Genomic DNA, 19,088 nt, shown 5'->3' with positions numbered 1-19,088 from the left:
TTACATGACTGATGCTGTTCAGCTGATGTGGTCACTGTCTCTTTTCCACCTGTCAATCCTGGGAAGGCACCATGCTCCGTTCCTTAGCACGTGCTGTTCCTTGGCTGGAATGCCATCCCCGGACTCCAACCCCCACTCCTAATCATCGCTGGACTTCCGTTCAAGTATCACTCCTTAGGGAAGAGATCCCTGACCCCGTTTTTGTCTGCCTCCACCTTCAAGTAGGTTCTCCCGTTACAGCTTCTTGTAAAAATGTCTCTTACTTGCCCCCCAAGCACTGATTCTGTTTGTACCTATATATTCAACCATGTGACAGTTGAGCTAATATCTGTTGCAGCCCCAGGCTGGACAGTGGGTACGAAGACAAGCTTCCCACCCTAGCCACACTCCCTACACATGTCACTGGGCAACAATGCCTCACGGGACTTGAGACAGCCGTAATTTTGTATGTATTTATTAGAATGTTACTTGATTCCTGTCCGCATCTCCCAGTGCACCGTGAGCTCTACCAGGGAGGGTCTGTTTTCTCCCGCTCAATAATTGTTAAATGATGCCAGTGTGCAGACACTACCACCTTCTTGTAGGGGCCCTGGCTGAATTAGGAATGCATGAAGCATTGCGGGATCTGAGGGATGCCTAAGGTGGCCAATTCTGCGTTTTCACAGAAGACTCCTCTGCAGGCGTCTGCCTTCCCCCATGAGACTGTAAGAGGTGTAAAGGGCCGGAGGCGACTGCACCGGGCCCTAGTATGGGACCCAGGATACTTGTCTAGATACTTGTTGAGTGAATGTATGACTCCAAAAAGGAACACAGGGCATCAGGGATCGCAAGCATCTTTAGGCAAACTTCAGTTACAGCTCGAAACCCCTTAAACTTGGTGCCTAAGTACCGCACTTTAGGGTTGGCGGATGGAGCCACTAGGGCCCCGGAGACTGCTGATGTCAGTTGTCCCTTCTCCAGTGAGTGACCCAGGATCAAAACTTTCCAGGGAGACTTTTTCGGGGGTTCCCCACCCCAGTCCCAGGACGGAGGAAGGGACAGCCCACGGCCGGGGGCGGTGGGCGAGGCGCTACCCGGGGACCGGCGAGGCTGGCCGGGCGCGGACACCGTCCCCCACCCCGCCCCGCGCGCCCCCGCGAGCACCGGCGGGCGGGGAGCGCGGCCCGCAGGCTCCGCTCCGCCGCGATCCGGACCGGGATCCCGCGCCCGCCGCGCCCCGCGGAGCCCCGCCCCCTGCGCCGCGCCGCCGCCGGAGGCCGCTTGGAGCTGTGCGAACATGGCCGAAGTCGGCGAGGACAGCGGGGCCCGCGCCCTGCTGGCGCTGCGCTCGGCGCCCTGCAGCCCCGTGCTTTGCGCCGCCGCCGCCGCCGCCTTCCCCGCCGCCGCCGCCCCCGCGCCCGGGCCGGCCGCGCCGTCGCCGCCGCCGCCCGCACAGCCCCCGCCCCCGCCCCCGCCGCCGCCGGGCTCGATCGCCGGGGGCGCGGGGGGCGCGGCGGGCGAGGCCCTGGTGGCCGCGGCGGCCGCCTCGGTGCGCCGGAGCCCCGGGCCCGCGCTGGCGCGCCTGGAGGGCCGCGAGTTCGAGTTTCTCATGCGGCAGCCCAGCGTCACCATCGGTCGCAACTCGTCGCAGGGCTCGGTGGACCTGAGCATGGGCCTGTCCAGCTTCATTTCGCGACGCCACCTGCAGCTCAGCTTCCAGGAGCCGCACTTCTACCTGCGGTGCCTCGGCAAGAACGGCGTCTTCGTGGACGGGGCCTTCCAGCGTCGCGGCGCGCCCGCCCTGCAGCTGCCCAAACAGTGAGTGCCGCGGCCCCCGCCCGGCCCGGGCCCCGGGTCACCCCCGCCCCGCCCCCCGCCAGGCCTGGGCCCGAGATCAACCCGACCCCCGGGGACGGCCCCGGGAGCCCCGAGGACCGGGCCCCGAGGGTCGCCCTTGCCCCTCCCCAAGCTGGGCACCAGGGTCGCCCTCTCCTCGCCACCCTGTTTGGACCCGGGTCGGCGCCAAACGCACTCCCGAGGAGAAGGGTTGGCGTCAGGCGGTGTCGCTCCGGGAGGTGCGGGGTCCCTGGGGGCAGCGGCAGTGCCCCCGGAAGGCCCGAGCCCCCGGCCATAGGGGCCAGCTGTGAACTTGGGCCGGGAGGGGACGGCCGGAGAGTGGGCTGGGGTCGGGACAGGAAGTGCCCTCTCCTCAGTGGACCTGAGGACGCAGGTCTGGGGTCGCCGCACAGTTGGGGTTCCTGGGCAGGAGGGGAAGAGGCCGGGCGGGGAGGCAGGGCAAGGAGAGGGGGACCCGGCGCGCTTGGGGACAGGCCGCGGATGCCCCACGGTGCTTCAGCAACATCCTCGCGTTCCCGGGCTCTTCCGGTTCCCGGGGCAGCTGCTCTGCCCCAGGAGATCTTGCTTTCCGGAGATCTTTTGATCAGGAGAAAGCCTGTTTGGTTACTCGTGCGGTCCTTAGGCACTTTCTTTTTCTGTGTAGTAGTTGCTTCTAACTCCTCAGCAGTGTTTATATTTCCTCAGCGTGCTTGGGTTCCAGAGTTGTCTCTGACTAATTACTCTCGCTTTTATAAGCACCCCGGGTCCAGGGAGTTTTTGCCGGGGTGATTGCCTGTTTCTGTAACCATCTCCCCTTTCGAGCGTATTGGCACGTTTGGTTGTAAGTATTGTACTGAATACTTTTCAACATCAACGATGACTCACTGGTGTTCGGGGCGTGAGTGGGGGGGGGGGGGGCGTATACAGACTTTGTTTTCCAAACGTGAAAGGTGTGTGTGTGTTTCTGTAAAATCAGGACTTGGTGAATGACAGAGTTGTTTTATCCCATGGTTGCTGTTACTCTGTTCTGCCTTTTCTGTGACCTACACGCTCTCTCCATTTCTGGGCCCTTAAATGCATTCTGGGTCCAGTCCCTCACAGTGAGAAAGTGACAGGTAAACAGCGCCTTCCCCTCCCTGCCCTTCCCCGCCCTGCCTGGTGGCTCTCAGAGGCCCGTTCTGCTCAGGCCTCTTTTTATAATTCAGGTTCTGTAAGGGCATCCATCCAGCAACCTTGTTTTCACAGTTCCCTGCCTCGCTGTTGAGAGGGTGCAGCCCCGAAGAGGCCCCAGCTTACCGAGTCTCGAATGCACTAGTCTTTTCTCTAACTCAAGGGTAGGACATTTCAGCCCGAGGAGTCCTCAGATCACGTGCGAGTACCGAGTCCCTTGTTTATGAAACGTGGTTGGTGTTCATGCTGCCTTCCTAGCCCGTGTAGCCAGCAGCCCAGATGTCCCCTGCCCTCTGGCTGGGGCTTTGCCCACGGTGCGCGTCTGGCTGGGTTCAAGTTCAGTGGTGCTCTGAGCAACAGCGGCGCAGGCGGTGCTGGAGAATTTACGGGAACAGGAGAAACATGCTGGTGGAGAAACACCACGTGGATGTCCGTGTCTGCCCTCCCGGCAGAGGGCAGTTTGCTTCTGAAACCGTCAAAGCCCGTGGACAAACATGTTAGCAGTCCGAGCGGTTTTATGTTCTTTTTATTTGAGAAAACTAAGCCTGTAGGTGGTAGCATCTGTAGGACAGGCTGTTGGAAGCTGCTTTTTAGAATTAGATCAGGGTGCTTTGGCCCACCACGTGGAGAGTAATCAAGAAATGCTAATGAATTCAGAGGAAGGAAGTTGGACGTGTACGTTCTCGTCACCTCGAAATGGGAGATTCAGTGCTGACTTTCAAAGAACGGTAGCAGTTATTGTCTGTTTCCTCTCAGGCGTTGGTGCACAGTTTTGCCATGAGTCTTCGAAGCTGTGACTTTCTCCACCATAAATTCAGAGCTCTTATCCGTGTTGGAATTTGGTTGTGTGCATTTTGTGGCTACAGCTGCCTGAGGCTTGGAGCTCTTCCTTGTGTTGTAGCGTTTCACCCTTTCCTGCCCTGTGAGGCCGCAGCCCCCCTCCAGTGCCCCCAGGGCACGGCTCCCCACGCCGCCCCTCCCTTTCCACGCCGGACTCAGGGAAGCACGAGGCGGAGAGGAGCCCCAGAGTCCACCCACACTTGTGACTACAAGTAAATTTTTCCAAAACTAAAATGAAATAATTTTGAAATTACTGGTAGGGAAAAAATTCCACATGACACAACTTAGAGCTGACCTTGATCCATGACTGTGGGTGCATGCAGAGGGAGGTGCAGCAGGTCCTGGTGTAGCCCCTGCTGTGCGATTCTCCGGCCCTCGTTCCCCAGGGCTGGGCTGGGCACTTTTTATCTTTAAGTGGAGACACAGCACAGGAGCTGGCTGGCGGTAGGTGCGCACAGAGGAGTTAATGTTTGTTGAATGAAAAATCCACGAGTGAATATGCAGCTTCCCCAGAGGAGAAGCAGTGTCGCCAACTTAGTGGGTTTCCGAGGTGGGTGGTCAGCAGGCCTTCCTGGGTCTGCGGGTGGACATGGTTCGTGTGTGGGACTGTAGGTCTTGATACCAGCAGATTTGGAGTTTGAATTAGATGTAATCTGTGAACTACAGGAAAAAGACCCATGCACAGCCTTGTACTTGCTCTTCCTTTCTTTCTTCCAACCTTCTTTCCTGATACTATTATAAAATGAGCATGGACTACATGAATAATTACAGTAAAAACTAGACTTCTGTTTGTGGTGGTTTCTGTGAGTGGTAAGATGTATGTGATTCTTTTCTTCTTTTTACTTTTCTTTGTGTCCCAAATTTTCTGGGATGAGCATGGCTCTTTTTTTTCTTTTCAACACTAATGATTACAGAAAGTTTCAAGCATAAAAACAGGAGTGAGTTCCACGTGCCCATCACCCAGCCTCTACAGCTACCATGTTGTGGCCAAGCTTGTTTCATCTTCGTCCCCACCCCCACCCCCGACCCCCAGGTATTTGGAAGAAAATCACAAATGTCCTATCACTCCATCTGTAAATATTTCAGTAAAAGGTAAAGATTCCCTTTTTAAAACCTAACCACAATGTCCTTATCACACCTAGAAAGTTGATAACAATTTCTTACTATCATCAAACTTCCAATGAATGTGGATTTCCCTTACCATCTCATGAATTTGTTTTTTTCTTTTCTTGCAGTGTGTTTGTTTAATCAGGAACCAAATCAGGTCCAGACACTATGATTGGTTGGCATATCTCTCACATCTCTCTCAATCTATAGGCTTCATCTCACTCTTTTTTTTTTTCTTTTCTCAATGAAGAGACAGGGTCATTTGTCCCGTACACTTTCCCACGGTCTCTTTTTTTTTAATTTGCCGTGTTCTGAATTCTTTTGGCCATTACCTACACCAGGACTTTTTTTTTTTAGAAGATGTTGGGGGTAGGAGTTTATTAATTAATTTACTTATTTTTGCTGTGTTGGGTCTTCGTTTCTGTGCGAGGGCTTTCTCTAGTTGCGGCAAGCAGGGGCCACTCTTCATCGCGATGCGCGGGCCTCTCACTGTCGCGGCCTCTCTTGTTGCGGAGCACAGGCTGCAGACGCGCAGGCTCAGTAGTTGTGGCTCACGGGCCTAGTTGCCCCGCGGCATGTGGGATCCTCCCAGACCAGGGCTCGAACCCGTGTCCCCTGCATTAGCAGGCAGACTCTCAACCACTGCGCCACCAGGGAAGCTCCTCCCACGGTCTTTTTTTTTTTTTTTTTTTTTTGCGGCACGCGGGCCTCTCACTGTTGTGGCCTCTCCCATTGAGGAGTACAGGCTCCGGAAGCGCAGGCTCAGCGGCCATGGCTCACGGGCCCAGCCGCTCCGCGGCATATGGGATCTTCCTGGACCGGGGCACGAACCCGTGTCCCCTGCATCGGCAGGCGGACTGTCAACCACTGTGCCACCAGGAAAGCCCCCACGGTCTCTTTTTACAGATTGGATTCCCGTGGTGTCCATTTACTGCGTCCTCTCCCCTGTCGTTCCTGTAAATTAGGTTGTCGGACGTGGAGATTTGATCAGACTCGGGTTCGATGTGTTTTGCTGGAACTGCCGCACAGGCAGTGGTGCGTCGGTCTGTCAGGAAGCAGGCCCGTCTGTTTGTCCCCGTGGCAGCTTTTGATGGGCACTGCCTATATCCGTAAATCTATTATCACCTGCACTCTTTTTTTTTTTTTTTTTTTTGCAGTACACGGGTCTCTCCCTGTTGTGGCCTCTCCCGTTGCGGAGCACAGGCTCCGGACGCGCAGGCTCAGCGGCCATGGCTCACGGGCCCAGCCGCTCCGCGGCATGTGGGATCTTCCCGGATCGGGGCACGAACCCGCGTCCCCTGCATCAGCAGGCAGACTCTCAACCACTGCGCCACCAGGGGAGCCCTCACCTGCACTCTTGTCACTCATTTCTGCCCTCTGAAAGGCATGTTTTGAACGGCAGGTGTTACGGATCACGGCCTCCGCACGCGCACTGTTAATAAAAGTAATTAACAGTAACCACCAAGGCATTTTACTACATAAATAATTGTTTAGGCCTCATGAAAACATACAGGACACAGTTTCTCATTGCTGTTCCAACTGGTCATGTGAAGAATATCGAATTTGTTACTAACCATTTTACAGTAGTTCTCAGATTGAGATTATATTGAAATTAACTGGAAAATGCCCCAGACTTAGTGAAGGCAGCAGGTGTCTGCCGAATGCCTCAGGGCCCAGCGTCCCAGAAACAGCAGCAGTGTTCCTTTTCTCCCCCACCCTCCTCACTGTGCCTCCCCAGTCTGCTGGGCGCTACGGGGTCCTTCCGTGACCCGAAGCCTTCTTCCTGGGTGGTTGGTTCAGGAGTGTATCTGTGTGCTGAGCTGGGGGTGCGCTTGGGGCAAGAGAGGGCATCGGATCAGTCTGTTGCCAGTGGCTGAAGATGTAGAGACCGAGATCGTGCCAGCTGTGTTTCCACGTGGAGAGGAGAGCGGTGACCAGGGGGCAGTGGCATGTGTGGGCCTGCTCGGAGCTGGGAGGGCCACGGAGCCAGCCGGTCATTCAGGCCTGACCCGGCAGGACCTGCGGGAGGGTGGCCCGGGGTCTGGCGAGGAAGAGATTCAGCCGAAAGACCGTCTGATGGAAGAACGTTCTGATCTAGCGACGGGGTAGAAGAGACAGTGCGTCTGGAAGCTGGAGGGATGATAACCACACAGAATGGAGCTGGGGGGTCAGGGGTGCGGGGAACGTGCCGTGGCGGGAACAGAGTTTTAGACTTAGGCCGCATCTGGATGGTGTGGTCAAAATGCGAAATGTGGCATTTTCTCTAAGTAAAAGCTGTCTTCTGCTGTTCTTGCTAGTTGGCGGTTACTGTGTGTCACGTGTATTTGTTCAAAGTTAGACTGTGTCTTGTTAAAGACTTTCTTTAAGAAGGTTTATATTTCACCCAGGAAGACATACAGATGGCCAGGAGGCACATGGGAAGGTGCCAACATCACTAATTATTAGAGAAATGCAAGTCAAAACTACAGTGAGGTATATCACCTCACGACGGTCAGAATGGTCATTATCAAAAAATCTACAAACAATAAATGCTGGAAAGGGTGTGGTGAAAAGGGAACCTTCCTGCACTGTTGGTGGGAATGTAAATTGATAAATCCACTATGGAGAGCAGTATGGAGGTTCCTTAAAAAAATTAAAAATAGAACTACCGTAGGACCAGCAATCCCACTACTGGGCATATACCCTGAGAAAACTATAACTCAAGAAGAGTCATGGTGGGCTTCCCTGGTGGCGCGGCGGCTGAGAGTCCGCCTGCCGATGCAAGGGACACGGGTTCGTGCCCCGGTCCGGGAAGATCCCACATGCTGCGGAGCGGCTGGGCCCGTGAGCCATGGCCGCTGAGCCTGTGCTCCGCAACGGGAGAGGCCACAACAGTGAGAGGCCCGCGTACCGAAAAAAAGAAAAGAGTCATGTACCACAGTGTTCATTGCAGCTCTATTTACAACAGCCAGGACATGGAAGCAACCTAAGTGTCCATCGACAGATGAATGGATAAAGAAGATGTGGCACATATATACAATGGAATATTGCTCAGCCATAAAAAGAAATGAAATTGAGTTATTTGTAGTGAGGTGGATGGACCTAGAATCTGTCATACACAGAGAAGTAAGTCAGAAAGAGAAAAACAAATACTGTATGCTAACGCATATATATGGAATCTAAAAAAAAAAAAAATGGTACTGATGAACCTAGTTGCAGGGCAGGAATAAAGAGGTCGATATAGAGAACAGACTTGAGGACACTGGGTGGGAGGGTGAAGCTGGGGTGAAGTGAGAGGAGCATGGACATATACACACTACTGAATGTAAAATAGTTGGCTGGTGGGAAGCAGCAGCACAGCACAGGGAGATCGGCTGGGTGCTTTGCGATGACCTAGAGGGGTGGGAGGGAGGGTGGGAGGGAGGCTCCAGAGGGAGGGGATCTGGGGCCATGTGTGTGCATATGGCTGATTCACTTTGCTGCACAACAGAAACTAACACAGTATTGTGAAGCAATTATACTCCAATAAAGGTCTATTAAAAAATAAAAAAGAATTTTTTTAATTAAAAAAAAGGTTTATAGGAGTGTAGCAAATTGGGAGCTAGTACATTAAATCTATGTTCTAGTGTTGAGTTCACACTGAGTTTTTTGGGCTTATCACCCATATAAGAAAGTTTCTATAGTATTTAAAAAATCGGTCTATGAGAAGGATGGTATTTGTCGTGTAGTATGTGTTGAGTTTATAATAAACTTATTAAAGCCTTTGTCATCGATGAAGGAATGGAATTGGTAGGTGCTAAAAGGGTATTGAGTAGAGTTTTTTTTGTTTTGTTTTGTTTTTTGCGGTACGCAGGAGAGGCTCTGGACGTGCAGGCTCAGCGGCCATGGCTCACGGGCCCAGCCGCTCCGCGGCACATGGGATCTTCCCGGACCGGGGCACGAACCCGTGTCCCCTGCATCGGCAGGCGGACTCTCAACCACTGCGCCACCAGGGAAGCCCTTGAGTAGAGTTTTAAGGGTGTTCATAGTACTTTGGAAAAAGACACAGCCATGTCTAAAATTATGTGCTGAACTGAAAGCATTTGATTTGGAGATACGGTAATTTACTGTTTGCTGTTTTTGCATCTTGTGAATGTCAGGAGATAAGCGTGCTAAATTAATGACAACTGGAATTACAGTGATGCCTCGTTTCCATAATTAACGAATATTTAAAGGATTTCATATTAAAATGAGAGGATTTTATAACTTGCTTTTACTTTGATTTCCTGGAAAATAGGCCCTTGCATTGTGACTTGTTAGGAGATTTTGTAGTTAATTTTCATTGCTGCTGTCGCTTTTCACGAGTTTCTAGTTTTCTGGTAAGATGTTGCCAGTTGATCTAAAAAGAAAGAAAAATGTAATCTGCCTGTGTGCACGTGTTTCATGACCGTGTAAAGGGAAGCCAGGGAGGCATGCTGGGTGTTGTCCAGGGCTCTGCAGAGCGGCTGCGCTCTAGGCGTCCCGGCTGGTTTGGTGGTGACGGGCTGTGGCCGCACCCCTGAGGTGGACATCACAGGCTTTCTTTCCCTGGGTGCGATGGGGGTGAGCCAGCGCGGGGCTTGCCTCCCTTAGACCTGACGGTTCCGGCGCTAAATCCTGAGCTGCTTGCGAAAGGTGGCTTCTCTCTCCTGAGAACGATTTTCAGTCTGGACAGTTTGTCCATGACTTGGTTAAGAAGGAACTTTTGCCCTTAGTCATCCGTGACGTGTTTAACCATTCGTTTCCCCTGATGTGTGTGTGTAGAGCTGAGCTCTGACCACCCTGCTGCCCACGGCTGCTGGCGTTCATCCCTTAGCAGAGGTCCCAGCGCTTCTGCAGGCCTTCCCTTCACCTGCCACCTGCGTTTCAAGGTGCGCGGCTGCCTTTGGGCAAAGGTGCCTCTGGGCATCCCGTACCTCTACTTAGTCCATCCACTCTCAGGGTTTGGGGCCCTCACACATTACTGGGGAACCCAGAGAGCTTTTGTTTATGTGGGATTTGTCTGTTACACTTACCACATTCGAAATTAGAACTGAGAAATTAAACTCTATATATTAATCTATTCAAAAATAGCAATAATAAGCCTATTTCAAAAATAAGTTTTTATGAAAAAATAGCTCAGTCTATTTTGTACTTCAAACAAAAGAAGTTAGGATAGGGGTATTCATTTTTTGGTATGTCTTTCATGTCTGCCTTGATAGAAGACAGCTGAATTTTATAGCTGCCTCTGCTCTTAGTCTGTTGTGATACATGGTTTCAGTGAAGTATATGAAGAAAATCCAGCCTGACAGAAGTATGTAGCCGGGAAAGGGAGGAGTGTGGTGGTAGCCTTTCAGGAAATTGTGGATGCTCTTCGATGCCTCTCCAGAACTGGACAGTAGTAGTTTCTTAAACGTTAATTGCAGGATGGAATCTGAAACCTCATCAGTGGAGTTTTGGTGAAGCTCCGTGAAATCCGTTGCTTTCTCTTGCATTTTGAATAAATCTTTTACCCATGTGTGAATTTGTAACCTCTTGCATTGGTCATTGAGAAAAATACGGATTGAATTATGTAGATCTAATGTCCATGTATCTTACTACACAAATGTTTTATCTTCGATTGGTAGTTAAATTGATCCCCTTGAACCCAACAACTCATTTTTTTAAATGTATTTATTTATTTGTTTATTTTTGGCTGTGTTGGATCTTCGTTGCTGTGTGCAGGCTTTCTCTAGTTGCGGCGAGCGGGGGCTACTCTTTGTTGTGGTGCGCGGGCTTATCATTGCAGTGGCTTCTCGTTGCAGAGCACGGGCTCTAGGTGCGCGGGCTTCAGTAGTTGTGGCTTGCAGGCTCTAGAGCACAGGCTCAGTAGTTTTGGCACCTGGGCTTAGCTGCTCCGCGGCATGTGGGATCTTCCCAGGGCTCGACAGGGCTCGAACCTGTGTCCCCTGCACTGGCAGGCGGATTCTTAACCACTGCGCCACCAGGGAAGTCCCACAACTCATGGTTTTGAAAATAGAAATCTATGAAAGGATCAGGCTTTTTGATATAATCTGCTTTTTAAATTTGCTTTAAAAGTTGAGTGACAGTACATTTTGTAGAAATAAAGAAGTCATAACTTTGTCATTGACCTTTATTAGCATCTGGTGGCATAATTTGGCTTAAATTTAGTATGTTTTGTATCTACAATCCTTATTTCAGGTGGAACTATCCAGCTTGTCAGTTATTTCTGTTATTTTCCCACAGCCAAGCAGGGTGCTCTGGGGTTCCTGGATGACACCCCTGCTTTTTCCCTTCAGCCGTGGGTGTGGACCCACCAGGAAAAAGCAGAGTGAAGCGGGTGGACATGGAGTGACTCAGCCCTCAAGGGATGTCAGTGACAAAACGGGCTTTTATGGACATTATTCCTTTTTTGGGGTTTTTTGTGTAACCTTTCTGAGCACACTTGTGAAAAACTCGGCCCCTTTTTGATAAAGGTAAACCTCATTCTACCCCTTCCCAATCGGTCTTTTTCTCTCTCTCTCTTCCTTCCTCCCAGTAACTCAGTATCACACATAGGATAAAACACATTTTTCGTCTGTGCTGAAAAAGCTTTGCCTTTTGTGACTTGTATCATGAAAACCAGCGGGGCTTGTTGTTTTCCAGGCGGACGGTTGTAACATCAAATGTGCTGGGATGCCTCCCTTGCCGCCCCCCACTTGCATTGCTCTGTTTCACAGATTGCGTTTGGTTGGGGAGCAGCTATAGGATTCAAAAAGTGATTGTATATCTTTCAGTTGGGATTTTGTGCCAATCGTCATGTAAGGTGGGTGGTGCTGACCTGATGTGGCGGGTGTACCTTTGCTGGGGAACCCGCAGCGCTGGGTTTCGGGGTGAGCTGCGGGGAGACCAGCCTCGGGAGCTGGGCGTGAGTCCCCGCCGATGAACGCACGTTCCCGGGGCCAGGCTGTTGTCTGTAGAAAGCCTGCCCAGAAATCCTCCCTCCCGAGCGTGGTTTGGATACAGTTTACTGAGGAAATTAAGGAGCCTCCTGTGTGTTACCAGGACGTCTTGGCTGGAACTTTCCTCAGTGAAAAATAATTTGTAAATTTAGTAACTTTTTGGAGCTGATTTTGAAAGGATGTTAGAATGAAATCCGATGATACTTATGACAAAGCAGATGACAGAGCAGACAGGCTGGAGCCGTCGGGGCGACATGAAAAGGAAGATCGCACAGCAGAAGTTTGTGCTCTCCTCCACCTCCACCCGTGGGGATGTAAATATCTGGTCTGCTTGGCAGTTACATCCCCGACGCAGGGAACAGTGACTCATCGCAGCCGGAGGAAAGCACCTTCCCTTCGGAGTGCCCAGCTCTTTGATTGATTCCATGTTGACCAGGAGCGCTTGCTGCCCTGTTAGCTCCTGGCCTGCAGCATGACTCGACTGATTGTTCAACTTTCTCAGCAATTCTGTTTTTCTCTGGCGTTGCGACGTGAGCAGGTTTTCCAGGCCTGCCCACCCTTGGTTGGCCGGGCAGGGATCTCCTGGAGTCTGGAACGGCCTGCAATGATAGAAGCGGCCAGCAGGGCAGCCCGGGTCCTGCGTGGCTGTTGACACTTGAAATGTGGCGAATGTGACCAAAGAATTTTAATTTTTTTTAATTTTTTTTTTTTGGCTGCATCGCGCGGCGTATGGGATCTTAGTTCCCCGACCAGGGATCAAACCTGTGCCCCCGACAGTGGAAGCGCCGAGTCTTAACCACTGGACCACCTGGGAAATCCCTGAATTTTAATTTTTATTTCATTTTTCAGTTAATTTAAGTTAAACTGCCTGCATGTGCCGTGGCCCCCGGGTGCTCTTGGGGACGTGGTAGGTCCATGGGTGCCCAGGCCCAGGGGTGTGGCTGCTGCCTCAGTTTACCCGCTCGCCTCCGAGGCACAAGTCTTGCTTTCCGCCGTGCGCTTCGAGGTGCAGGGATGGGAAGGCCTGGTCCCGGCCATGGGGTCAGGCTGTGTGCGGGGCAGGCAGCCCTTCCGCAGAGGGGTCCCCTTCCCTGTCTGCACCCAGTCCGGACGGACGGTTCCGTTTTTCCCTTTGTTGCCCTTGTTCTTGACGCTAGAGGAAGGAAGTGAGAGGGTCTTAGACACGACCCCTGTGAATGGCAGGTAAAGATGGAGACAGATTTGCAGCTTTGAGGGAAATTTAAAAAAACCCTCTCCCTGGCCCTTCATAGCCCTGGGTTTACGGTACGTGTTGGTTACGGATGGATCCCCTGCGAGTCCAACTCCTCAACGCTAGTGCTTACGTTTCTGTCCTTGCAGACTTTTAATTCCTTCACAGGCGGACGTGTGCCTGTCGCGTGTCCACGTGGACGCCTGCTCGGACCGGGTGGTGCTGCCCCGTGTGCCCGCGTGGGGCCCGCGCGTCAAGCCCTCGGGGCTTCCCGGGGTCAGCCGCCGTACCGTGAGAGCGCTGGTCCGTGTCTGTCCTGCTCGGGGAGCTGGAGGTTCCGTGAGGGTGGCACTGCGTCCGCAGGGCCAGCACACACCTGGCCCTTGGGAGGCGCTAAGCGTCAGCTGAGCGTTTACCCATGTACCTGACCCTGTGTGGCCTGCAGGCAGGTGGAAGGGTCCATTCCAACAGCTTGCTCATGGAGAGTACAGAATAGGGGTTTCTGATCAGTGGTGCCGATGCCGGGAACCAGGCCGGCACTGTCCGGTGTCATGTCCCCTCGTCCCCACCCCCTGGTTAGCTCAGCCTCTGGCGGCAGTGGTGTCTACCCCAGGCCTGCCGGGAGGTTGTGCGGGGGCGTGTGATGGGCTTGGGCTGGCCCCGAGGAGACTGGAGCCGCTCCGTTGTAGCCAAACCCCGCAGGCTCCCGTTGGTCAAGTCTTCTCGGTGCACGGCCGCACCCACTCATTGACCGGCTACCACAGGGCACAAGAGCCTGAGGCAGCTTGCACAGCGTGCCGTTCACCGTACACGGCCACCAGCGTCACAGCCAGCACCTTTGTGTGCCTGGTTCCCTTTACACAGAGCCCCCGTGTTTCTTGTTACGCTGAACCCTGGGCATTTTATATATTTCTTTAGGGGATGGTTAATATGCTGGATCTTTTTTCCCTCGTTATTTTCTGAAGGGTCAGTGCTCACAGGTAGGCAGGAGGGGCCTCTTTTGCCTTCGTACTGCAGTACGTATTTCCTCAGAACAAGGATGCGTCCATAACCGCCGTCCTGGCAGTGAGTTCAGGAAACGTCACAGTGACTGTGACGCTTTATCACATCCTCAGCCCAGATGCCACTTCTGCCAGTTGTCTGGCGGCCTCCTTCGTGGTTTCCTGCGCCGTCCAGGCCGGATCCAGGCTGGAGGCTGCGCTCAGGTGCCCATCCCCTCAGCCCCGCTCGTGTCCACAGGAGTTATCTTATCGGATGTCTTTCAATTTAGGTTTGTCTAATTTGACAACATCCTGATCAGGTTCTGGTGAAGCATCTTTGGCTGAAATGCTAGGAAGGGGTCGTGTGTCCTTCTGGGGGGTGTCACCCAGGCACATGGGGCCTTCTCGATGGGGTCACGTGGTCACTTGGTTTAGGTGTTGTCAGGCTACTCCACCAAACAGTTAACTGTTTTTCTCCTTGTAATTAATAAGTAATTTTTGCAGTACTGGAATAAAACGTTAATTTCGTATACAGCCACATTTACTGTTTCTAGTAACAGTTTTTAAATTCGCTTTTCAGATGTGTTTTCTAGGTCATAATCTTCATCTGCACATAATGATTATTTTTGTCTCTTTCTTCCACTATTTCACATCTCATTGGCTTTTGTTGTCTTGTTCCGTGGGCTATAGCCTCCAGGTGTTGCTAAATAAACGCCATGATGATGGGCTCCTTTCTCATTTCTCGCCTGACGAGGAGAGCTTACAAGCTGGTTCAGAGCAAATGGAGCTTTGCTGCTGAGGTCCACTTTCTTCTTTTCCCCAGATTTCATTAGGTTTTTTTTTTAATTGAAATATAGTTGATTTACAAAGTTCTGTTAGTTTCAGGTGTACAGCAAAGTGATTCAGCTTTATATATATACATATATATGTACACACACACACACACACACACACATACATATACACACGTGTGTGTGTATATATGTATATATTCTTCTTCAGATTCTTTCCCATTATAGGTTATTACAAGATACCAAATACAGTGCCCTGTGCTGTACAGTAGGACCTTGAAATCCACTTTCTCAAGGCAGCCTTCCCGACGCTTCTCTGAGTGAGGTCCCACGGGCAGCGCCCCCCAGCGCCCCAGGGTGGCCCAGTCTGAGTGTCAGGGGAGCAGGGCTGCGCTTCTGGTTCGTTACTGTAAACCCGGTACCTACCAGTGTGTTTGCCCCATAGTTGGCAGTTCATAAATTCTTGGCAAAATTAACACACAAACAGCAGAGGTCTGAATGCAAAACTGAGCCGGCCAAAGAAAGTGGCTGAAGGTTATATAGTAGCTTAGCTTTTAAAAGACCTGGCCGGCATACCTCCCAGCTGGGTGCCCTTGAACAGGTGACCTCACTCAAGCTCCCGTTTCCTCATCTGTAAGATGGGCACGCTGCCCACTTCCTGGGTCCTGAGAACTGGAAGCAGTGTGTTCACAGCCCTCGCCGCAGTGCCTGGCGCTAGATACACCCGGCACAAGCCCCCGTCGTTGTCATCGTCCCTGCTGTCCCTGTGACCAAGTAGGAGAGGGACTGTGTTTGCTTGGTGAGCCGTCTGGCGTCAGCAGTGAGATCTGGCCTGTTGCTGGGGAAGCCGTTGCCGTGCCTCGTCGTGCTGGGGCGGCCCGGCCCTGTGCTCTCTCACCAAGGCGCCAGTCGCTAGTGGGGCTCTGTAGAGGGCGGCCTTCGTGCATGGGCTGTGGGACGGGCTCGGCTCCACCAGGATGCCTCCCGGCTGCTAAGGTTGTACGATCAGAGTGAATGAGGAGGGTGTGTGTTCTTGTGCTTCTCTGAGCTGCTTGTCCGGACGAGGATGGGATCTCAGAGCACAGGGTACCTGGAATCAGCTTGAGTGGCCTCTGCGGGGTGCGGGGACTGGCTCACACTCGGGCAGGACACTGAGACACAGGCAGGGCCGGGCCTTGATCTCGGAGTCGCTGACATCTGGACAAGCCCACTGTGGGCTGGATCTCGTCACCGCAGTGTTTGTCCCCCACCAGCTGGGGTGCAGGGCACCTGGCAAAGGAAAAGCTGTGACTTGGAGATGGATGCCCAGAACTGATGAAACAACTCATATGTACTGCAGGGCATTTAAAAAACACAGAAAAGTGTAGAGGATCATGTAACGTGTCCTTGTTCACGTCCTGTCATATTTTTTTTAAATAAGAAAAACGACACGTTACGGTTGACATTGGGGTCCTCTGAGTTCCCGAGACCCGTACCTTCCACACCCAGAGACATCTGCGAGTGATGGTTCGTTTAGTTGTGTGTGTGGCGGGGGGGGGGTGATTTACACAAGTCGTGTCATACAGTCTGCTTCGTTATATATGTGTGTGTTTTCTACGGCTGTAGAAAGACTGCTTCGTGGGTGAGTCTGTCAGACACATAACTGACTGTGTCTTCGCAGCCCCACCATCTGACCACAGCCCTTCCCGGCCCTGTGGACTCCTTCCCGGCATTCCTTCCCCTGTTCTCATCGCTCTAGCCTCTCAGCCCCCGTGCACCTGCGCACTCCCGGGCCTCAGGCGGAGCATCCCTGCCCGCCCTTCGACCCGTTGGCTCCGGCTCCTGTCCCATCCCAGGGGCCCCGGGCTCACCTGCAGCCACCTCCCCTGAGCTCCCGGCCGGATCTAGGGGCCCCTGCGCGTCTCCATGCTGGACCTGGACGGAACCCCTGCCCACACCCCAGCGGCCTTTAGGTTCCTGAGGTCTCTGGTTTCCTTTCCTCGGGAGCGCTCCTGTGTGTAAGGCGCTGCGGGGATAGGTGTGCAGGGCGAGCAGGACACACTGCCTCCCCGCTCCCGGGAAGCAGGAGGGCGACATTGTGACCACGGAGAGCGAGTGACGGTGAGACTTCAGGGGATGCGGGCACAGTGAGGAAGGCCCCGCAGGAGGCGGGGGAGACGGTGGGTGGCAGGCCTTCCCGGGAAGCGACATCTTAACTGAGGTCTGAGTTACAAGCTGGTGACGGAGAAGAGTCAGGGCAGAGGCTCGGGGACCAGGGTGGGGTGCTCTGATGGGGAAGCCAGAGATGGAGCGGACAGCCTCGGGGCCCCCCTGCAGGTTCAGAGGAGAGAAGTGATGTGGGCACCGCCAGGGCCACCCAGTGGGACGGACCGTGGGGGCCACGCTCAGGCATGAGGACCGGGGTGCTGGCTGCGGCCGTGGCAAAGGCTTATAACCCTGAAGGCCGTTCGGGACATGGCCCGCGGGCTGGGTGACGGGCTGCCTCTGAGGGTGGGGGAGGGTGGGGGAGGATGGCCCCCGGAGCCCCCAGGGGCAGCCGACGGCCTCCAGCTCAGGTCCTCAGCCTACACAGGTTCGTCCCGTGTCGCCTGACCTTGTCGTGGGGTGGCAAGGAAGTGTACACACAATGTCCGGAGCCCAGGAGACGGGTGGGTTTTGTTCATCTGAGCGCCAGAACATTGTTAGGAAGGGTTGTTTTATTCTGTGTGGTAAGACTAAAAGCACCAGTAATAAACCACATGATTTGGGGGAAGCCCCGGCCCGGGGACTGGGGCTCCATGATGTTCGGAGAAGTCCCTCCAGGATCTGGACGTGTTTCCAGCTCATCTTTCGCGATGCAGCGCCTGTAGAACAGTCCATGATAACGGGGGAAACTACCTGACCCATGATTCCACTTGCAGAAGGGAGTTTGTGAGAGCCACGTAAGATAAAGGTTACAGAGGCTGAAAACCCTGCTAGTCGCTGATACAGAAAGCCAGACATCGTAGAGAAATTGTGTGGTTTTTTGTTTGTTTTGAGAGTAGCTATCTAAATGTTTGGAAAATCGGCTACTACTCACTTAATAAAATAACCTGGGAGGGAAGTACTCAGACAGCGCGGCTTCAGATCCTGCCCTTGGAGCCTTTTTGACGGCAGCAGCGCTGAAAGCATCTCGCTCACAGGATTATGAGTAAACGTCCTCTTTGTTTCTGAGCCCCGCGGGCTGAGATCCAGCCCACAGTGGGCTTGTCCAGATGTCAGCGAAAAGGCTGGGGCAATGGCTGGAGCCTTTGGTCGTCCCTCAGCCCGGGTCCTAGGCGCCCTTCCTTCTACGTGCCAGGCTGTGAGGTGCGCGGCTCCCGGGCCTCTCATGGGAGGCGCGCGTGTGCACCGTGGCCCAGCCGCAGCCCCGGCAGCACGGGGGGGCCCGTCCCACCCTGGCCAGCTCCTCGCCGACTCCCCAGCCCCACGGAGACCTGGGCTTTGCCCGCCGCTTCCCAGTGAAACCCGGAGGATTTGTCTCTAGCTGCCAAGCGCCTTCTATGTGCCAGGGTCTGTCCTCGGCCCCGGTCACCGTCTACGAGGGACAGGCACAGGGCCGGCTGCGTCCACCCACAGGGGCGCTTCTTCCCGGGCCCCGAGATGGCGTCTCTCTCCAGCCCGCTGTCACACTGGGTCCCAGGAGCCCCTGGCCTGGTGTGGCGTCCTGGGGTGGGCGGGTAGGGCCGTGAGGACGGACCGCAAGACAGAACAGCTTCTCCCTCCTGTTTTATATGTTGTGCTAACTTGTAAGACTTCCCCTGATGTCGTTTTGATCTATGAGCTTGGATCCGCGCGGCGCATGTGATTTTTCTAAAGCAGATTGTTTTTGTTTGTTTCTTAAATGCCCGTGAGATTTGCAGTGGTATCACTGGCGGCCGTACGCAGCGCGAAGAGCACGGGCTGTGACACCGAGGCCCGCAAGGAAGTCTCTCGGTGATGCAGTGAGGGGTGGTCAGCCGGGCCCCGGGTGGGGAGGGCGCGTCGGGGCAGCGCAGGCCCCGGTCTCCTCTGGGCCTCCTTCTCCTCAGCGGGCGTCCCGAGCTCTGCCTGCCCCTGAGACTCCGTGAGGCCCCCACCTCTCCCGTGTCCCTGCCACCCCGGGCCAGGACACCCCGGGCCGCTCGTCTCCCACGTCAGCTACTCCAGAGCCCCAGCCACCCTTCTAATCGCGTGGCATCAAGTTGACCATCGTCACCGTTACTAAGCGTAAGTTCGGGGGTGTCCAGTGCATTCACAC

At 53.8% G+C, this 19,088-nt stretch overlaps 1 protein-coding gene across 2 annotated transcripts in view; it reads left to right on the top strand.

Moving 5' to 3' along the window:
• Window positions 1-1,153: 1,153 nt before the first annotated feature.
• Window positions 1,154-19,088, top strand: part of FOXK1 (forkhead box K1) — a 61,910-nt gene continuing 43,975 nt past the window's right edge. For both annotated transcript variants that reach the window (XM_079944378.1, XM_079944377.1), the window contains exon 1: window positions 1,154-1,797. In XM_079944378.1, the coding sequence (XP_079800504.1) occupies window positions 1,277-1,797 (521 nt within the window). In that variant the 5' untranslated portion in view covers window positions 1,154-1,276. The remainder of the gene's footprint in view (window positions 1,798-19,088) is intronic.

This window comes from Stenella coeruleoalba (genome assembly GCF_951394435.1).
Source record: "Stenella coeruleoalba genome assembly, chromosome: 15".
NCBI classification, from domain to species: domain Eukaryota; kingdom Metazoa; phylum Chordata; class Mammalia; order Artiodactyla; family Delphinidae; genus Stenella; species Stenella coeruleoalba.
The sequence above is the reverse complement of the archived record's forward strand: the minus strand, read 5'-3'. Positions and strand labels throughout refer to the sequence as shown.